The 18,249-nt window shown below is 43.2% G+C and overlaps 2 protein-coding genes across 5 annotated transcripts; one reads left to right on the forward strand and one right to left on the reverse strand.

Annotated features, from left to right (window-relative positions):
- Positions 1-660: 660 nt before the first annotated feature.
- On the reverse strand, positions 661-7,194 carry LEPROTL1 (leptin receptor overlapping transcript like 1). Of its 2 annotated transcripts, XM_030008623.2 has the most exons (4): positions 6,869-7,019; positions 6,321-6,396; positions 4,791-4,977; positions 661-3,133 (listed from the first exon to the last, which is right to left on the reverse strand). In XM_030008623.2, the coding sequence occupies exons 1-4, from the start codon at positions 6,882-6,884 to the stop codon at positions 3,017-3,019; spliced, it is 396 nt and encodes a 131-aa protein (XP_029864483.1). In that variant the 5' UTR covers positions 6,885-7,019; the 3' UTR covers positions 661-3,016. The 2 variants fall into 2 exon arrangements, with proteins under 2 accessions (XP_029864483.1, XP_040981209.1); XM_041125275.1 differs by lacking the exon at positions 4,791-4,977 and having other exon boundaries at positions 6,869-7,194.
- A 58-nt stretch (positions 7,195-7,252) lies between these two features.
- On the forward strand, positions 7,253-17,961 carry SARAF (store-operated calcium entry associated regulatory factor). Of its 3 annotated transcripts, XM_030008597.2 has the most exons (7): positions 7,253-7,415; positions 7,868-8,043; positions 9,293-9,683; positions 12,765-12,873; positions 14,905-15,023; positions 15,538-15,588; positions 15,625-17,961. In XM_030008597.2, exons 1-6 carry the CDS (start codon positions 7,322-7,324, stop codon positions 15,561-15,563), a joined length of 915 nt encoding a protein of 304 aa, XP_029864457.1. In that variant the 5' UTR covers positions 7,253-7,321; the 3' UTR covers positions 15,564-15,588; positions 15,625-17,961. The 3 variants fall into 3 exon arrangements, with proteins under 3 accessions (XP_029864457.1, XP_029864446.1, XP_029864469.1); XM_030008586.2 differs by having other exon boundaries at positions 15,538-17,961; XM_030008609.2 differs by having other exon boundaries at positions 12,768-12,873; positions 15,538-17,961.
- Positions 17,962-18,249: the final 288 nt, after the last annotated feature.

The following is an 18,249-nucleotide window of genomic DNA, read 5'->3' on the forward strand; positions in this document are numbered from 1 at the left end:
TTCGGTTTCACGGAAAGCCCGCGCAGCCGTAGCCGTCTTGGCTGTTGGCAAGTTCCGCGGCTCCGCTTCTCTTCCAGTGTTTCAGCTGAAGAATTTTTTCCTTTTGTTAAGGTTTTAACCAACGTTTTTCCCCTCAGAATAAAGAAACAAACAAAAATTAATAAAATCAGCAGATATGACCAAAGTGAGCGTGTGGGGGGAAGGCGGCAATTCCCCCCCCCCCCCCCCAAAAAAAAAAGATTTTCCACCAATTCCCATTACTTTCTTCTGCTAAAAGACTGCTATCAGTCATCAGTTTTCGAATTTCAGAAATCTCACGAATTATTACAAATATTACAAAGGGTGGGTTTTTTTTAATAAAAATTATAAATTCATAAATACATAAATCTGCCAGACTGTGAAGGTGGTGGCTATCACTTTGTATAATAATACCACCAACATAACAGAATTTGGACTTCAAACACAAACTGAAGATAAACCGCAGATGCGAGATAGGACCAGCAAAGCCAGCTCAGTGGAACCAGTGCAGCACTGGGCGATCAACCCCCTTTTTATAGAGTAGTCCAAGGTAGATAACACGAGTACTCACTCCGAAGGACTATGGAGTGAGATCTCTTCAACAGGAATGACAACCACATTAAAGAAAGGAAAACCAATTAATACTTTAAACAAAATACTCTTTTATTAGAGTATTTTTGATAAAACATACAGAACTCAAGATTGCTATTTAAAATTTTTTATCGTTCCAAGTTCTTCCCTCTAGAAGGATGATAACGCTATCTCAGTGCATATTATATGGAAGGATCATACCTCTCAAGTGTCTAGCTCATACATCAGAGCACTACTCCATGTACTCACTGTGCAAGCAAAAGAAGGTAACGCTGTAATGCAATTAACACACAAAAAATGCACCGCCAGTACATATGCGGTCAGCTCTATGGCCAGTGATCCAGAGTAGCATCACATGGAGAAGTAGGCTTAGCAGCACAGGAATGGAAAACACAGTTCCTGACCATGGAAAAGGAGTCGGTAACAGATACAGAAGATTTGTACAAGTCCTAAGCATTCCTCCTTCACAAGGACTGCAAAGGACTGCAAATCTAGCCACTGGTTTGGAAGATTTTCCGGAGCATCTGTCGTGCTGGGGGCTGGGATGCAGAAGTCTCACTGAAAAAGGTGGTGAAACGAGTGATTCTGCAGCCCTTACGCACCTCTGAACCTCACCGTCACAGGCAGTCTGGTGAAGCGCTTACTTATGGCTGAAAGACCATCTGCTATAGACTGGCTTCCGTGCTAGGGTCTTGGCACCTATTTGTTCCTCTACCAGCACAGATAAAATTGAGCTCTTAGTTTATACACAGGACAACACTAACAAAGCAGCGCATGTAGGTAGCTGCACCCCTGCTGCCCCTACCTGCTGGCATCAGTTCCTTGAGCGTATGGTGTAAGTAACTACCATTACTATCAGACTTAAAATATTCAAGCTTTATACTTTGTTTACATCTGCGCACAAATACTACAGCTAAGACCTGCAATTCTGTGCCTTTTCATACTGCTCCACTGTTAAGCAGAACCTAAGCAACCATCAGCTTTCAATTAGGCACAGGAAGTTTCCTAGACTTTTTTTAAAGAATCGAACAAATAGATAGTTTAGAAGTATGTTTGGTCAAGTTTATCACTGCATGTGGTACAATCAAACCTGGTTAACTGGCACTCATCAACTATCTCATGATGGAATGTCCAATGGCAGATTTCTTTAAATGAAAAATCCAGACAATTGAGAGGTATGCAGAAAACTTGTCTTAAGTATTTGAAGCTACATGTGCAATCTTACAGAACACAAGCTACAGTTACAGACATAACATTAAATCTTATTAACCAATAGTGCATAAGAACTTAAAAAGTCAGTGAAATCAGTTCAGCCAGTGACTTCCAAAAAAGTCATGCCTCAACTGCACTGTGTGAAGGGGGCGGCGGGGGAGGGGGGAACCAAACGCAAAACATTCTTAGACAAGTTTAACACAAAGTTTTAATCTACATTTGAAAAGCTGTTTTATTTTATATATATACTATGTATAAAATAAATTAAAAAGGGGAAGGAGGAAATAGCTTTGTATATGCTTCAAATTAACACAGGCCAGTAGTTCCATAAATGAACATTTTACCATCTTTGTGGTAAAAAGTTGACATAAAAGTTCAAAACCATACAATACTTATAAATAGAAAGAGTTCAAAAGATATTTTTTTAAAAAATGGAATTTAAACATCATTTTCCCTTCCCCTACAATACACTTTAGTTTTGTATGTCATAGCATCAGTACATTTACAGAGTATTTGAATATCACATCCACACAAGAATTGATAAGAAAGCAGGTAAAAGTGCTAGCGGTGTTAAAATTTAGGACTTCTCCCAAATAACTCTACCTGCTCCTCAGCCTTCTCCCAAAATGAAGGCTATCAACATTCATCATCCAGTTTGAGGTATGGGCAGAAGAAAAATCTGCAACTGGTACTCCCCGCCTTGCCTCTGCTGAAATATAGCAACAATCTATTGATCTGGTAATTGACAATGGTGGTGCACAATCTCTTACCTCCATTCAGCTTGTATATAACTTAATCACTATATAAAAAAAGTTATTTTGAAACATAATATTAATGCTTAACTTAAAAAAAAACCCAAAAACCCAACTTCAAATCTTCTTTGAAACCATGTTTAAATGTTCTTGTTCCAGATTTAAAGCTTCACATAAACACCGGACAGAAGGATGACAATTTTAAACCAAGAGAGCACCTAAAAACATACCATAGGTAAAAATGAAATAAATCATCTCTCCACTTCATAAAAACGTAGAAACCTTGTCAGCAACAGTAGTACACTCAGAACGAACAAGGTGAAAAGGAGCATCTAGAATACTCAAGAGGCTTGCTATGCTACTTCTCTTTATTGCCCATTCTCTCATTTGTATGGATGGCCACTGCATGACAAGATGCCTGTGATAGTTCTCTTATCTTCCTTTCACCACTGCTGCCAGCTGAAGTCGTCATTGCTGCCAAAGACCAAGAAAAATCCTAGGATCGTGGCAAAGATGACTGTATTCCCCGTAAGAACAAGTGCACATGCGCCCCAGTAAATCTGTGAACGAGAGGAATTTAGTTAAGACATGTTTTGAGCCAAATACTGACAAGACAAAAGGTAATGTCTTAATGTCACATTACAAAGTTCAGCAACAGGTCCACAATGGGAGAAGTTGGTATCTCATTATTTGTGGTTACACCAAGAAGGCTGGGTTTACTCCCCAAAAATCAAACAATTCACAATTAGCCAAGCAGCACTGCAAGTTTCTTCTTCAAAGTGCCAACTAGCAGGCACAGCTGTTTTGCTGTAACATCCAAAAATAGTAAAGTAAGCCTAAGCAACAGCATCAAACACATCTGCAGCCCAGCTATACTTGCTAACCACAATATAAGACTTTTTTAAACTGACATTTAAGGATGCACCTCTTCAAAATGCCAGCAGATATCCCAGTAACAAAAAAGGAGGTGACTGTTTTCCAAGGAGAGTAAGTGGGTTAGTCAGAGGGTGTGAGGCATTCAAACCGACCGTCTGAGCTATTCTGGCCTAAAGACATTTTTAGGGAAGTGCACTCCATGTTTTTTGACTTAGTAATGCTCTCTGAAATTCACACAAACAAGGTCATCTTTTAAGGGATTTTAGTGAAAAGCCATATACTGGGAAGGATGTAATGACAACTCGGAAGGTTAAAAAAAATAACACCACATATCACTTACAGTGAGTGCAAAAATGCATTGTTTATTCATGCTTCTTTAGCCCAACTATTCCACAAATTGCCGTCAAAATAGTCTATACACTTTTATATTTGGTTACTTGCCTGTTAAGTTTTCACACTATTTCCTATCTCATTTTCTCTGCATTGCATATAGGATGTTAGCGTTTATTCCATGACAATGCAGAGCAATTGGCAATCACAACATTTCATTTTGCCATGCTTCCATTTCTAGTATCAGTTTTTCTTGCCAAAAGAACTCTTACTTTGTTTCCATTGCAAGCATCTGTCCTGGTTTTGGCTGGGATAGAGTTAATTTTCTTCCTAGTAGCTGGTACAGTGCTATGTTTTGGGTTCAGTATGAGAAGAATGTTGATAACACGCTGATGTTTTCAGTTGGTGCTAAGTAGTGTTTAGACTAAGTCAAGGATTTTGCAGCTTCTCATGCCCAGCCAGCAAGAAGGCTGGAGGGGCACCAGAAGTTGGGAGGGGACACAGCCAGGGCACCTGACCCAAAGTGGCCAAAGGGGTATTCCATACCATGTAGCATCACGCCCAGTATATAAACTGGGGGGAGTTGCCTGGGGGGTGAGGGGGCACGCAGATCGCTGCTCAGGAACTAACTGGGCATCGGTCGGCGAGTGGTGAGCAACTGCATTGTGCATCACTTGTTCTATATATTCCAATTCTTACTGTTGTCATTTCATTATTGTTATCATTATTATTTTCTTCCTTTCTGTCCTATTAAACTGTCTTTATCTCAGCCCACGAGTTTTATTTTCTTTCAATTCTCTCCCCCATCCCACTGGGTGGGTGGGGGAAGTGAGTGAGCGGCTGCTTGGTGCTTAGTTGCTGGCTGGGATTAAACCACGACAGCATCTTACGTACGTATTTATAAGAGTCGCTTAGTGCGTGAGAGCTTTACCTTCACTAAAAATACAGAACAAAGTTTTCTAGCAAAAAAAAAAAAAAAAAAAAAAAAAAAAAGATTGAAATATTACTAACCAGTTCTGCTCTCGCAAACACTATCGGTAGCCCAAATGCTGAGACAACAATGCCTGTTGTAAGAAATATTGCTAGCTCCTTGCAGGCATTACTTGTAGCATCTGTGTCATCTACTAATCTTCTTGCTATGCAGTACGGGATAGGAGAAAGGATGTAAAAAAACAGAACAAACAGTGGCCAGTACTGGCTGAAAAAGAAAGAAGAAAAGTTAAAGTTAACTTGATTTCCTTCCTGTTCTTCCTAAAATCAGCGCAAGGCATCTTCCCCATCCAGCAAAGACAAACACAAGCCCACAGAAAGCAAATCCTTCGCTTTGGAACAAGCTGACATTAATCCGACAGACCATGTTTGTGAGCAGCTTCAGCTGACCTCAATGCCAGCAGCAGAGAGCTCGCTAACAGGATATTCTTGAAGCAAGATTTCACTAAGCAAGCCTAAATCTAATGCCACCTCGCAAGATGAGCTTAACTCTTAACTTTAACCTGTCAGCTTTACTTAAGTATTGCAGAGATACCTTTGTAGACCCCTCACGTCATTTTGCCTGTAAGCTTTCAGTGCACATACACTGAACACAGTGTTGTCCTCAGCCAATACTCAGCCGCCATGGGGCACTGAGACTTTTTTTTTTAAATCTGAACGCAACCAACAAAAATGTGCAAAAATTACACCAGCATATTTGGTGATGTTTTCTTCTATTGCTTGCAGCTCGCCAGACTGGATTTCTCAGACACACCAATGCAGCTGCACGTTGTTTCAATAAAACTATTGCATTGTTTGAAGGGTGACTACATGATGATCTCCCTCCTAAGGGTTTGTCACTAGCCCTGGTTTTATAACAAAAGAAAGCTGGCAGAAGAAAGCTAGTCATATATATAGAGAACTGCAATTCACAGCCACTAATGGCACTATCAGCAGGATATTTGATATTCGTTTAACATTAAACAGGTCGATTTAAAAGATTTTCTGTAAAGTCAGCATTCACTCGCAAAGGGTCAAAGCCACAGGCCTAACTTTGTGCACTTTTGGTCTACTACCTCGCATCTCCTGGGAACTAAGCGATGGGAATCAACAGACCAAAAGTACCGACAGCAGCTGCAGTCACTCCAGACGCTGTGTTACCGAGCGTGGTACGCAGCCAAGGGCCCACCTGATGGTCACCGACAGCCCAGCTACCACCAAGTAGCCAGAGAAAATGCAAACGCTTCCCTGCAAACACTTGCTCTCTACGTCAGGAGATGCTATCTGCTTATCAGCCACAGAGGGACAGTACTGGAGAGGCATTAGGACAGTGCGTTCTTTAACGGGTTGCAGCCAGGCCTGGTCATTTCCCTTTTGTTGCCTTCACTTTTATGGTGAATTAGCTCCTGGGTGCTCTTTTTTTCCCGCCCCGATCTTCTGAAGCCAAACCGCCCCCCCCAAACCCTCCTACACGCAGAGGACTTATCAGCCCGCAGTGATGAAAGCCAAACTATCCTGGAGCTACAGAGGTGCGAAACAAGCCGCAAAGAACAGGAGGAGAGCGGACGTTACTTGTACTGGGGAAGGGCACATCCCAGCATCAGGAACATCAGGCCGACCGCTCCCCCGAAGGACAGGCTGATCAAGGCTGCAGGGAGAACACAAACAGGCGTCGGCTCCAACGCGCTGCCCACAACACCCGCCACGGCCCTTCGGCTCAAGGCGGCCACCGACCCGCCTTCCCCCCACCCCCTCCGCCGAGGCAGAGCTCCCCACGGGGGACCGGGGGGGGGGTGGCAGGGCGGGCGGCCCCGCGGGGAGCCCACCTCCCCTCCCCTCCGGGGGCTCCGGCCGGCTCCCGCCGCGCTGCCGGCCCCCCCCGCCCGAGGACGGACGGACGGACGGCCCACTCCCCTCCCCTCCCGTCCCGTCCCCGCCACAGCCGCCCCGCGCCCGCACGGCCCGCCGGGCCTCCCCGGGGCCGCCCTCCCTCCCGCCCCGGCCGCCGTAAGGCCTCGGACAGGCGGCGGGGCCCACCGGGGCGGAGGGGGGACCGGGGAGGGGGGGGGGGGAGAGCGCCCCGCCGCCGTTGCCAGGGCAACCGCCCCGCCCCCGCCCACCTTTGATGCCGGCCATGGCGCCGCCCGTCCCGCGAGCCGCACTGGCGGAGGGGCGCGCGCCGGGAAGCGGAACTGGCAGCGGGAGGGAGCCGCTTCCGGGAAGGAAGGGGAAGGGGGAGGAGGAGCGCGCAGGCGCCAGGAGGCGCCCCGCCCGCTCTCCTCGCCCGCTCCTGCCACGTGACGCGCGCTCCGCGGCGCGCGCGTGAAGGGCCCACGGCGGCGGCAGCACCGCCCCCTCCCCGAAGCGCGGGAAGCTGCCGCAACGTCACTCGAAGCAAGCGGCCCTCCCGCTCCGCTCCCCCGCCGCCCATTGGCCCTGAGGGCTACTAGGGCGGGACGTCAGGCCGGCCCCGCGGTGCGCATGCTCTCCTCTAGGCTCCGCCCCTTCCGGTAAGATCAGCCAATGAGAGGCGCCGTGCCTGGCGAAGAGGGTTGACTTACGTTAGGGCTGTCATGGCGGCCGCCGGGCGGGTTGCGGCCGCCCCCGCGCTCTACCTACTTCTCCTCTGCGCTGCCGCGGGCCCCGCGCGGTGCTGGGACCAGCCGGGTGAGATCCCTGGGGCTGGGTATGTCTCGGCCAGGCCCTCAGCTGCCCCTTCCGCCTCTCCCGTCACCGGGACGGGGGCGCGGCGGCTTGTCGCGGCCGAGCGCTGCCGGGTTAGCGGCGGCCTGGTACGGGGGAGGGGACGTGCTGGGGCCCGCGCCAGGAAGGCGTTTTGGTTTGGGCTGCCGTTAAGTCGGCTTGTGCCGCAGCAGTAATCCCGCCGCGCGGTCAGGGGTGGCTGTACGCTCTGAGAGGAATAACCCGGAGCCCCCTCCGAGGGAAGCGGGGAACTCTGCCCTGTTCCGCTCTGCGCGTCTGGTCCTTCCCAGAGCTTCGCGTCTTGAAGAAGCACGCCGTTGCGTCCGTTGGATTGTCAGCCTTTTCCGAAAGGGAGGCCCTTGTGGCGAGGGGGAACGCGTCGGGACAGACGCTGAGCTTTGTGCTACCTGTTTCAGGGCGGGTTCTGCTGAGGGAGGTGCAGGCGCTCACTCTCCACAGAGGTCAGTACACAACGTCCCGGCGGACCGCTGCAGTCCCTCAGTTACAGTGCACAGGAGGCACTGCCGGATGTTCCCGCGTCCCTGAGGTCGTTCAGTGTTACAACAAAGGTTGGGACGGCTATGATGTACAGGTAACTGTTTGAAGCTGGTTAAACGTTTAATGAAATTGTCTTCCCCCTGGCTTGGTAACTTCTGAAGGAGAAAAGAGTAACGGGCTAGAGTGTCAGTTCAGTTTGCTTTTTGTTAGAGGACCTTTGACATCTAAAACTTAACCTGAATACTCTTTGGGTTTGGATTTTCCAGAACTACTGTAGGTATATCTTTGAAATATCCTTGAAGGCTCTAGTGTAATAACACTGCATAGCAAACCTTTGCTGGTTTTAATTAAAAGGTTGCTCGACTTTATAAGGTCAAACTCTCGTGAGCCCCAGAGGATGCTCTTGCTTTGATATTGCTGCGTGGATTTCCAAGAGTCGAAGGGCCTGTACGTATTTGAATCACTTCAGCTCTACCTTTTAAAAACTAAATTTCAGACTTACGTGACTTCCTTTTGCATGTTAGTACGTCAGTACTAGTCATGTATTTCTTATTTTGTTAGCTATTACCTAGGCTTTTGCCAAGAGATTAACTAGGAGTCAAGGCTGAAGATCGTTGTTAAAACTGATACAGTATTGTAAAAGTACCACCAATTTTTAATTGGCAGTTGGTACTGCTGTCCTGTGTTACTAATTTAGAAACTACTTCTCTTTTTTTCTTTTTTTTCTACACACCCTCCCCCCTCCCCATGTGTCACTTGCAGATAGAGGCAGTACCTAAGTTCAGATACTTCAGGGAAATGTGAGACTGAGAAATTTGCGTATGTTCAACTGTAGAATCGCTATCTGATTGTTAAGCATTGCATATGAATGCCTGATGATGTCTGTCCCGATTTCTTTTGATTTCTGTGTGGACGCGAATGGAATCAGGTGCACTGGATTTCAGGCTTCCACTTTATGTTTTTGTAGCTGCCATCTAGTTTAGGCGGGACAGGCATTTATTAAGTAACTGTTGCAGAGGATACAGGTTATTTTCAGAAGTAGTCCTATATCTAAAGAAGAGATACTTGAAAAGCCTGTTCAGTGAAGAAAACCAAAATCTTCCAGCATTGTAACTTCTGTGTTCTGAAAGATTGGATTTTTTTAACTTTTAAGATTTCAAGAAACATTCTTAGTTTAGTCCTTTTAAAAATAAGAGTGCTCAGAAGTTTCTTACCCTGTGGCATTTTAGATTATTTTTTTTTTAGCAATCACAGCTTTATTTCAGAGCGTATTTGTGGAAGCAGACAGGTATCTTCATCTCTGGAGCAGGAGGTTTTACTTTGTATTGTGTTTATTTTTTCAGTGGCAGTGCAAAGCAGACTTGGAAAACACCTACCGTTTTGGACAAATCGAAGTGAGCTGTGAAGGCTATGATTATCCGGATGATCCTTACATCTTAAGAGGCTCCTGTAGTTTGCTGTTCAGGCTAGAGCTGACTGAGGAAGGTGAAAGGAGAGTGAAGAACTCTGGAAGCTTTGGCTCTAGCTATTACCAGTCAAGGAAGGATTCTTCTGATTCTGGTGCCGGAGCGATTGTTATAATTGTTCTTCTGGGTCTTGCTTTTGGAGTATACAAGCTGTTCCTCAGTAACCAGCAGCCTCAGCAGAGGTTTGGTGACAGTGATGGATTCACTAGGCCTTCCTGGCAGAGTCAGCAGGCACCTCCTCCTCCTGGTTTTAAGTCCAGCTTCACAGGTAGGGCTCTAAGCCATTTATAGTACCCAAAAGAGCAAGCAGGATTGTACTGTTTTATCCGCAGTAGGTGCGGGTGGGATAGGCTTGAAACCAATGCATTGGCAGTTGACCCTGCTGAATTGGCTGCAGAGTCTGCATTCTGTTCTTTGTTCAAAAGTGGAAATAAGAACTTGGTTTTTCCCACAGGCTTTCTGGGCAGGCTGTGCAGCAAGCTGCCCTTTGAACCTTTGAAAATCCATCTCCCCATGCTCTGCAAGTGTTCTTTTCATACTCTGTGAAATAGGAGGGTTGTGACAGGCAAGAATAATTTTCATTAGTAATCTGGAAGAGAGAAGAGTCTCACGCAGGCAGAAACAAACTTATGCCAAAGAAGCGCTTTGAAACTTTACAGAAGGGTCTTTGAGCCATTGGGCTACCTGACCCCTGATTTCATTCACAAAACAGTTGATGGAGTTGAGTATCATGTACCAGTCCTCTGTTCAACAGGTGCCTTAGTGTAGTCCCAGCAGTTGAAAGATTTGGTTCCCAGAGCTGAGTACAGTGTCTGTGAACTATCATTAGGAGTGCAGCACCTGACTCGTGTGGTGCCTTTCATCTGAAGTTGGAAATTAAATAAGCAGTGACAAGGCTGCTGCTAGGAGGAATGAACTTTTTCCAGAAAACTGATGACTTGCCACTTAATAAATGGTCTGCCTTAGATGGTCAAAGTGTCTAAGGGAAATAAACATTATTCATCTGGTGTCTGACCAAGTCGTTTAACCCTGTGAACATGTGAGATGCTCACAGCACTGGAACTCAAATTATCTTCTGACAAGTTACATCATCTCCATCTTTTTGTTGTTGTTGTTGGTTTTGTTTTGTGATACAGAGAAGGGGTTCTATCAAGTAAATAAATAGCAAGCATTAAGTTTCTGTAGTCAAAAACTTAAATTTTAGTAGTGCTTGTTAATGCTTTCTTCCAAGTTTGCTCAAGCCACTTGGCCAACAGAGGGTGCCAGTATAACTCTTTTGGATACCCTTGTGCAGGGCATGTGCAGCAGAAACTTTCAGGTGTACCTGCAGCAGAAAATTAAAGGGGTTCTGCTTCTGTATTACTAGTGGCTTTGCAAATTGGTTTCCATGTAGTTATTTCAGACCTCAGACAGTCTGTCTTTGCTGTGTGTGCATCTGTGACCTTGTGTGGGCCTGCCACTTGCCACTGGTGTTCTTGTGGTAATTACTAAGAGCCCTGGTCATAACACAGGGCGCTGTCACACTGGGTGTAGGCAGAACAGGGTGAAGAGTTACTTTCTTTTTTCCTGTCCTGTTCCTTGTCAATTAATTGCACCAATGCGTTTTTTATTGCAGGAATCTGAAATCTAGCAAGGGTAGGGCCTCGAAAATGTGTTTTCTTGATGATTACTGACAATTGAGACACTTAAAATGCACATTGGGAGCCATGTAAGGCTTAATTTATGGCGTTTTTCATGAGTGTCAATGATTTCTCCTTAGATTTCAAACAGAGTAAAGAGGAAAACCTCTTGAGTGTGGGGCCAGCTTAAAAATATTAAGTGTTATGCTACTTCATGCATTTAGTGGCTGCCTTAAATTTTGGCACCGGAGCAAAAGTACATCTCTGAGTGTGTATGTCCATGTGTTCCAGGAATGCATTATTAGTCTTTGAAAATCTGGACGGTAATGAAAAGCAATGTTGTTCACTTATTGCTGTTAATATTTACTTTGCCTCATTTTAAATCCTCTTAATATGCAGAATGTGTCCTGTGAAACTTGTTTAGCTAGCCTATCTTAATTAAATTCTACTTTTTCTCTGTTAGTGGTTTGACATGATCCTTAATGTTTACTCTAGATATTTCAGCAAAAATAGTTTTCTGAGTCAACGTTCAGCCATGGTGCTTTTGAACAAATGAGTTGGTTAATCTCCCTGATTAACATCTTTTTTGCAGTAAATTAAGTACTTTTTTTTTTTTGTTCCAAATCAGCATAGTTTAATGGGTATATCATCCCAATGGCAGTTTATCTTTCTCCCAATGCATTCAAAATGAAATTCAACGTCAAATCCAACGTAGGCTTAAACCGATTATTTAAATTGGTTTTTTTTTTTTCTTCCATGACTTCAAACAAACCACACCAATTTGAAGACAAACCAGGCCCTGTATAACTTTTACATAAAAAATCTCTGGTCCACTTGTTAGGTGGGCATATTTCAGGGAGACCCTAATGTTACCTTCAGTCCTTGCCTTTTACACTTCCTTATGTGTTAAACCTGTGGTTGAGCTTATTCTTGCATCTGTGTTTTTCTCTAGAACAGAAAATGACTCTACTTTGGTTTTGCATTTTCTCTTTTTATTTCTAAATGGAAGATGTTTGGTTCTTAGTCAGAACCTCATGTTATGAAGGTCACACGTAAAAAATCTGTGACTCTCCTCCCCCCACAACCCACTTCATATGCTTGCAGTTTTATCAGGTATTTGTCAAGCTTGGTGACTCATGCATAATAAAAACTTTGCAATGTGATTGCAGTTAGCATGTCTTTTGATAACAAATAACCAGACTGGGATTACTAGAAACAATACAAAGTAATGTTAGCCATTAGACTGAGCCACTGTTACTCAAAATGTGCAGCTGTTCTGAGTGAGATTAGAAGCTGTGTGTCTTAGTGGCTAGTTCACTGTTTGGTCTTTTGTAGTTGATTTCTGTTCCTGTGTCTGCTTCTAGCCTGCTATGGGACCTTGAGCAGATTATTCTTTCTTCATTTCCTTCTCTATTTTTCATTTAACTTGCCTGTTCATAAATCTGCAGGCAGGGACTCTTTGCCATGTTTTGCAAACATCAGGGCTGTGAGATTGAGTGGAAGCTAACTTTTAATGTAAAGCTCTTTATATCAGTGTTCGTTTCTATGTTTCTTCCTGCTTTCTGAACGGGGGCCTTTCAAGTTAAGCTTGATCAAGAATCTACTGAAATCAGGATGAGTTTATTGTCTAATTTTCCATTATCTTTAATAGGGAAGAGCCTTGTTGCAACAGCTGGCCTGAGAATTAGGTGCCACTAACTGATATGTTTTCCATTTTCATTTTGTTTAAGAAGGCAACAGCTTTGGGACTCATTCCCATCATGGAACCAATTCAGGACCAGGATTTTGGACTGGATTAGGAGCAGGAGGCTTGCTAGGCTACTTGGCTGGCAGTCACAGGTAAAATATGCATGCTATCAGATTTTAAGTATTTAAGCTTTCAGGGGGTATGCCGTATACTGTGTTTATATTGTTTCTAAGCTTTCAGGCCTGTATCATTCAAGCTATAAAATCCTACCTCTAGAACAATTTTGAGGAGCAATCTCTAGCTCCAGCAGCAGAGATATTTTAAACACATTTCTGGGGAAGAAGAATTGGGAGGACTGAGGTACTTCATTCTGCTTTATCTGATTACTCTGATGTGGCATGATGGCCTCCAAATTTAAAATGAGCATTTAAGCAATCCATCTGCAGACTGCCTTAAAACACAGGTAATAATATTAAGCATAAGACCGTCTGTAGATAGGTCTCTTGTATCAGTGTCATCTCTCCTAAAGTCAGTCTGGATGGCAGCTGCTCTTCTGTGATGCTCTGTGTGGTCAGATTAAACAGCCTTTAATCTACAGTCTCCTAATGGCCCATGTATGGAAATCCAAGAGGTGTGATTTTCCAAAGGACTGGTAGGTCATATGTAAGTTGCGTTTTGGAAAAACATAACACAAACAGCATTCAAAAGCAGTTTCAGTGCTGGAGTAAACATCTGCTGGTCAGATTCGCTAAACACTTTTAAACATTTAAAATGCATAATTTTTAGATAAACAGTTTAAAGGGAGCAATTGCTGCCATTTTAGGCTTCACTAGAGAAAATATGTGGCTCCTACAGGGAATCTTTAGAGCCCAAGCAGTTTCCTCTGTTCATCAAATAACTGTATGTGTATCAAGTCTAATCCTGTAGGAATGCAGTAATATAGCAGATTAAATATAACCACATACTTTTTTTATATTGAAAGTTTGGGAGTAAGATCATGTGGACAGGAGTGTGTTAAAACATCTTCCTCTACTGTAAAGTTTTTTTGGTAATGGCAGAAGCCTTATCAGGATTGCCTGTTTGTTAAGGAAGTAAAAACTTGGGATGTAAGAGAATTTCTTAAGTGTCCAATGTGCAGTCTTGATCTTGTAGTCAATCAGGATGAAACTGGGATGGTGATGCCATCAGCAGTAGAAATTGTCTATGAATTCACTTTGCATAGAGCTTTAGGAGTTGAAAGGTCATATCTTGGATTTGATGATCTTAAAGGTCCTTTCCAACCAAAATGATTCCATGATTCTATGACCTTGTTTTATTATAGTAACCCCGCAAAGAATTCGTAAAAAGTATAATGTGTTAAAGGTTTCATTGACTTGATATTTCTTAAGTCTCAAATACGGGACCCTCGTGTTTAAGCATTGTATTTAGGTATTATCTACGTACAGGCTGGTTCCTTGATTTTCACAAACACACCCCATTTCAATAGCTACCTCTTATTGCTCAAGATTAGAGGCCTGACTGAATATTTAAGTCCAAATACATGAACATGCTTCCTAACTTGGGCATCTTTTCTTTTAAAACAGTCTTTGGTCCACTTATTTTATTTTTTTTTTCAGTTGTTTGAGATGATGTGCCTGAAAATGCTGGTGCCAGAAAGTATGAGACAGCTTTTTGTACATTTCAACAGCAGGAAATTCCATATCCGTAGAAGCAAGTAATTTAAATCAGTGAGTCAAAGGTCACGATGTGCTAGTCTTACTGATACAACTTTTTCAAAATAGTTAACAGAACAGAGGGATGTTTTCTTTTGTCTTACATCGCTGGGATATAGGTGTTGCCAAAATGCATTTAAGCTTCAGATGTCAAATCTACTTTCTTGTCTGACAGAATCTAAGGTCAGAATTTCAGAGGGAAAAATTTTCTCATTTGCAATTGTTACAATTGCTTATCCTGAAGAATGAGGTTTAATTTCCTTTGGAAAGTCTACAGATGTTATTGTGACAATACTTCGTATCCTTGCTCTCAACATGTTAATTGCATTAAATAGGGAGATTTCCAGCTTTGAAACAACTGCCTGCTTACAGTTTTCCCTCAGAAATGTAGCCCCCTTGTTTGGAATGGTAACTTCTTAACTTTTCGTAACATCGCTAATGAAGCCTTCCTTCTACTCTGTTTCTCATTAGAGCACAGCCACGTTCCCCATATTACAGTACATGGGCAGATCCCACAGCTGCACCTCCTATGAATGGGCAGTCAAGCAATTCCACCCAAGGTGGCAGTTCAGGAACAAGAACTGCTTCTGGTAAGGCAAAAGACCTTTTAATCTCCTGAAGCTCAAGAGACTTTGACCTATCAAAACTACACAGATGTTAGTTGAGGTTCAACAAGCATTCTTTGTTTTATTTTACCAGTTGGTACAGGTGGGCATGTAACAATGTCCCTTATTTCTGTTTCCTGTGGAAGTAGGGCAGCATTGTGGGGCATGAAACTCCCTGCAGGCCTACAGTGGGCATGGTACCACCAGTACTGGGTTTGTCTTCATCTGCAAGGTGCATTAGTTTAAGGCTTTCCCCTTTGGTGCGTGCTGCACATGCCCTTCTCCAGCAAACATGTACAAACGTGATTTCTTTGTAGAAAGCAGGTTGTCTGATCTGCAAGAATAGAATATTTTTCAGGCCAGTCGGCCCACAGTTGCTTGCTCTTCTACTTAGGTGAATAGGTTTAACTTGACTCGCTTGCCACCTTTAGCCTTTTTAGAACTAGAGAGCCCAGTGGAAAGGCTATGGTGGAGCTGACACTTTTTTTTTTCTTTGCAGGCTTCGGGGGCACAAAACGAAGATGAAATGCCTGACGTTATTACATCTAAGTGATTGAACTAAATCTTCCTGTGTACTAGCACTTCTTTTATTAGTAGTAGGCTTCAGAAGTGGATATGAGAAGAGGTGTGAAGGACTAGGCAAAGAATTCCTCTTACCCTAAACAGGAGTGAGAGTCCACATTTCCACAGGGAATCACAGATGCTGGAACATCCTCTATTTCAAAACAGCAGCTTCTCATAAGATACAAAATAAACTCATCCAAGTTAAGAAGAATGATGTTACAGTGCCTATATATCTGTCTATACTTGAGGGATTATGGCAGTGGTAGCCTTGCCAGATTTTCAAAGCAAGTATCTTACTCATGTTCTGGGCTTAATTTCATTTAATCCAGAATTTCCAAGTCTTTTCTTTTCCTTGGTGGTCCAGCATCTGAAAGGCCTAGTGTGTAATCCACCTGATATCTGTGAGGTGTTGCTCTTTGAAGCTACTTGTGTTTGTCTTTGTAAAATTCATGTGAACATTACTGTAAGTGCAGTCGGCTAACTGGATGGGTGTTGGGGTTTTTCCTTAGTGGAAAAGAGCAAAACAAGAGAGACTAACATTAACATAATGTTTGTATCTGTGCCATCTGACTACTGTAGCCAAAATTTGCAGATTTGAGGACACTCCCATGTTTTAGGGTTTATCCAAGTGGCTGAGCAAACCTGGGGGACTTTGTGTATAAATGGGGGGGGGGGGGGGGGGGAATGTGAAATGAGAAAAGATGGTCCTTTTTTTAATTTGGACCTTTTTCTGGAAGACTGAGGTCATTTAAATTCAGGTGGCTACAGACACTTTGCCCACTTTGAGGCTCCAGACTTTTCTTTTTAGGGTGAATGTTAGCAATGCTGTGAAAACTTCTGATGTGAACGGTCTGTCCTGCTAGATGACCTGTCCAGGACACAATAAACCAAAGGTGCTCATTGCAAAAGGGAAGGGAGTATTCTTAATCCAAAGATGGTGGTATCTCTAGAATATAGCAGGCCTTGAGACTAAGCAAAGAAAGGAAATTGAATGTCTAATGGGATGTAACCTTTCTTGAATGTACTTTTTAAAAAAAAAAAAGTGCTGTCAAAGAGTGGGAAGCAGAGAGGCCTTGCTTTGTTCTGTGATGATATTTTGGGGCTCTGAGAAGTGTCATAGTTATTGTGTGATTGACTGTGCCCTGGGAGAAGTATTCCTGAAAAAAAACAGAGAAATTTCTCAGGATTAGGGCGGGAGGGGAGAGTGAAAAATGGGCTGCTTGACCACCAGGTCTTCTCCAGAGGCCATCCTAATACGGCTTAGAAGTGTGTGTGCACAGCTTTTCTATGCTGGCAGCAGTCTGAGAAGCATAGCTTTCATCCTGTGAAAACACTGTGTCCGGGAATTGATGTAAACTATTACAGCAAAAGCAAAGCACTGTTTTGCTGATACAAGCTGCATCTCCACAAGGAGATTTAGCAGGTATGGTTAGTCTAGGAAAGTGACTTCAGTGTTACTCCTCAAAAAGCAGCTATGTCCATTCATGAGTCCAAAAATAATTGGCTTGAATGATAATGCCAGAGTTCAATGTCTGGCTTAAGCAAAAAAAAAAAAAAAAAAAAAAAAAACCAAAAAAAAAAAAAAAAACCAAACAAAAAAGCCAACCTAGAAATCCTTAAGAAGTCAACAGAAGCTATGAAAAAGTGTAGAGCTTACACTGAAAACGTGGGAATACAGATAAAATTGGTAACTTGAGGATAAAATAGTGGTTTGCTGCTCAGAGCTGCTTGAAGACTGGGGAAAACACCTTCATTAACAGCCTGCTCTATCAACCTAGAAAGCAAAGACCTTACTGTTGGACTGTTAGAAAGTTTTACCTTTTATGAGGAAACGTGTGTGATGAATCTGTAGCTTTTTGACCAAATACAGCAAAATAATGTATTTTAAATGTGGAGGTTTTACTTAGTTCTAAGTGTAGTCAGGTTGAAACTTGTCACAGTCAATACTCTCTTTGCCAACCAATTACATAACAATGAAACTGGATTTTTGCTAACTGAGTAGTTTGAAGCTGAAGTTTGCTCCCAAATTACAATGTGTTATGATATGTTTTAGACAATGTTTTCATGTGTATGTATAGTTTCTGCATGAAATGTGATTTGATGCATAAACCTGATGAATTACCATAGTTTCTGAATCTGTCTGTAGGATATTTTTGCCCTTCCCTTTGATAAAGTAAAAGTGAATAAGGAGTATTTTTGTCTTTAAAACTATCTTGAGGCCTGCAGGGATGGCACTGTCTGTTTTTCAGTGTTGGCTATGTCTCATCCACTTCCTGGGTGGTGTAATAACATCCTTTACCCCCAGATGCATAGCTGGTAAGCTGTATATTGTTTCAACAAAATAAAACAATACTGGGAATAGAGGTATTTTATTGATTGGATATTCGATAAAAAAATACTGAACCATGTAAGGAAATGAAGGGTTTCTTGTAAATCAAGTTTTCGCATCTGAGTCTGCAGAAAAGCTCCACTATGTTGGTGAGTTGCTTGTTTTACAAGGTGATTACCTGAACCTTCCAAAAGAACCGGTGGTCACTGCTGCTGTTCCCGGCTGTGGATATAGCAGAACTCTACCCTGGGATAGCAGCTGACGGATCTGCTTCTTATACTGAGCCTGTGTCACTGCTGAACAGAGACGGGGCCTACA

The sequence above is a fragment of the Aquila chrysaetos genome, chromosome 1, assembly GCF_900496995.4.
Source record: "Aquila chrysaetos chrysaetos chromosome 1, bAquChr1.4, whole genome shotgun sequence".
Taxonomy (NCBI): Eukaryota; Metazoa; Chordata; class Aves; order Accipitriformes; family Accipitridae; genus Aquila; species Aquila chrysaetos.

Excerpts from the sequence above, each read along its gene's own strand:
- LEPROTL1 (XM_041125275.1), bottom strand. The coding sequence starts at position 7,179 with ATGGGCGGCGGGGGAGCGGAGCGGGAGGGCCGCTTGCTTCGAGTGACG. Across the intron at positions 6,397-6,868 it reads CGCCATGGCCGGCATCAAAG|CCTTGATCAGCCTGTCCTTC; the intron begins GTGGGCGGGGGC and ends TTCTCCCTGCAG. Across the intron at positions 3,134-6,320 it reads TGTGCCCTTCCCCAGTACAA|ATTTACTGGGGCGCATGTGC; the intron begins GTAACGTCCGCT and ends TCTCGTTCACAG.
- SARAF (XM_030008586.2), top strand. The coding sequence starts at position 7,322 with ATGGCGGCCGCCGGGCGGGTTGCGGCCGCCCCCGCGCTCTACCTACTT. Across the intron at positions 9,684-12,764 it reads TTTTAAGTCCAGCTTCACAG|AAGGCAACAGCTTTGGGACT; the intron begins GTAGGGCTCTAA and ends ATTTTGTTTAAG. Across the intron at positions 15,024-15,537 it reads AGGAACAAGAACTGCTTCTG|GCTTCGGGGGCACAAAACGA; the intron begins GTAAGGCAAAAG and ends TTTTCTTTGCAG.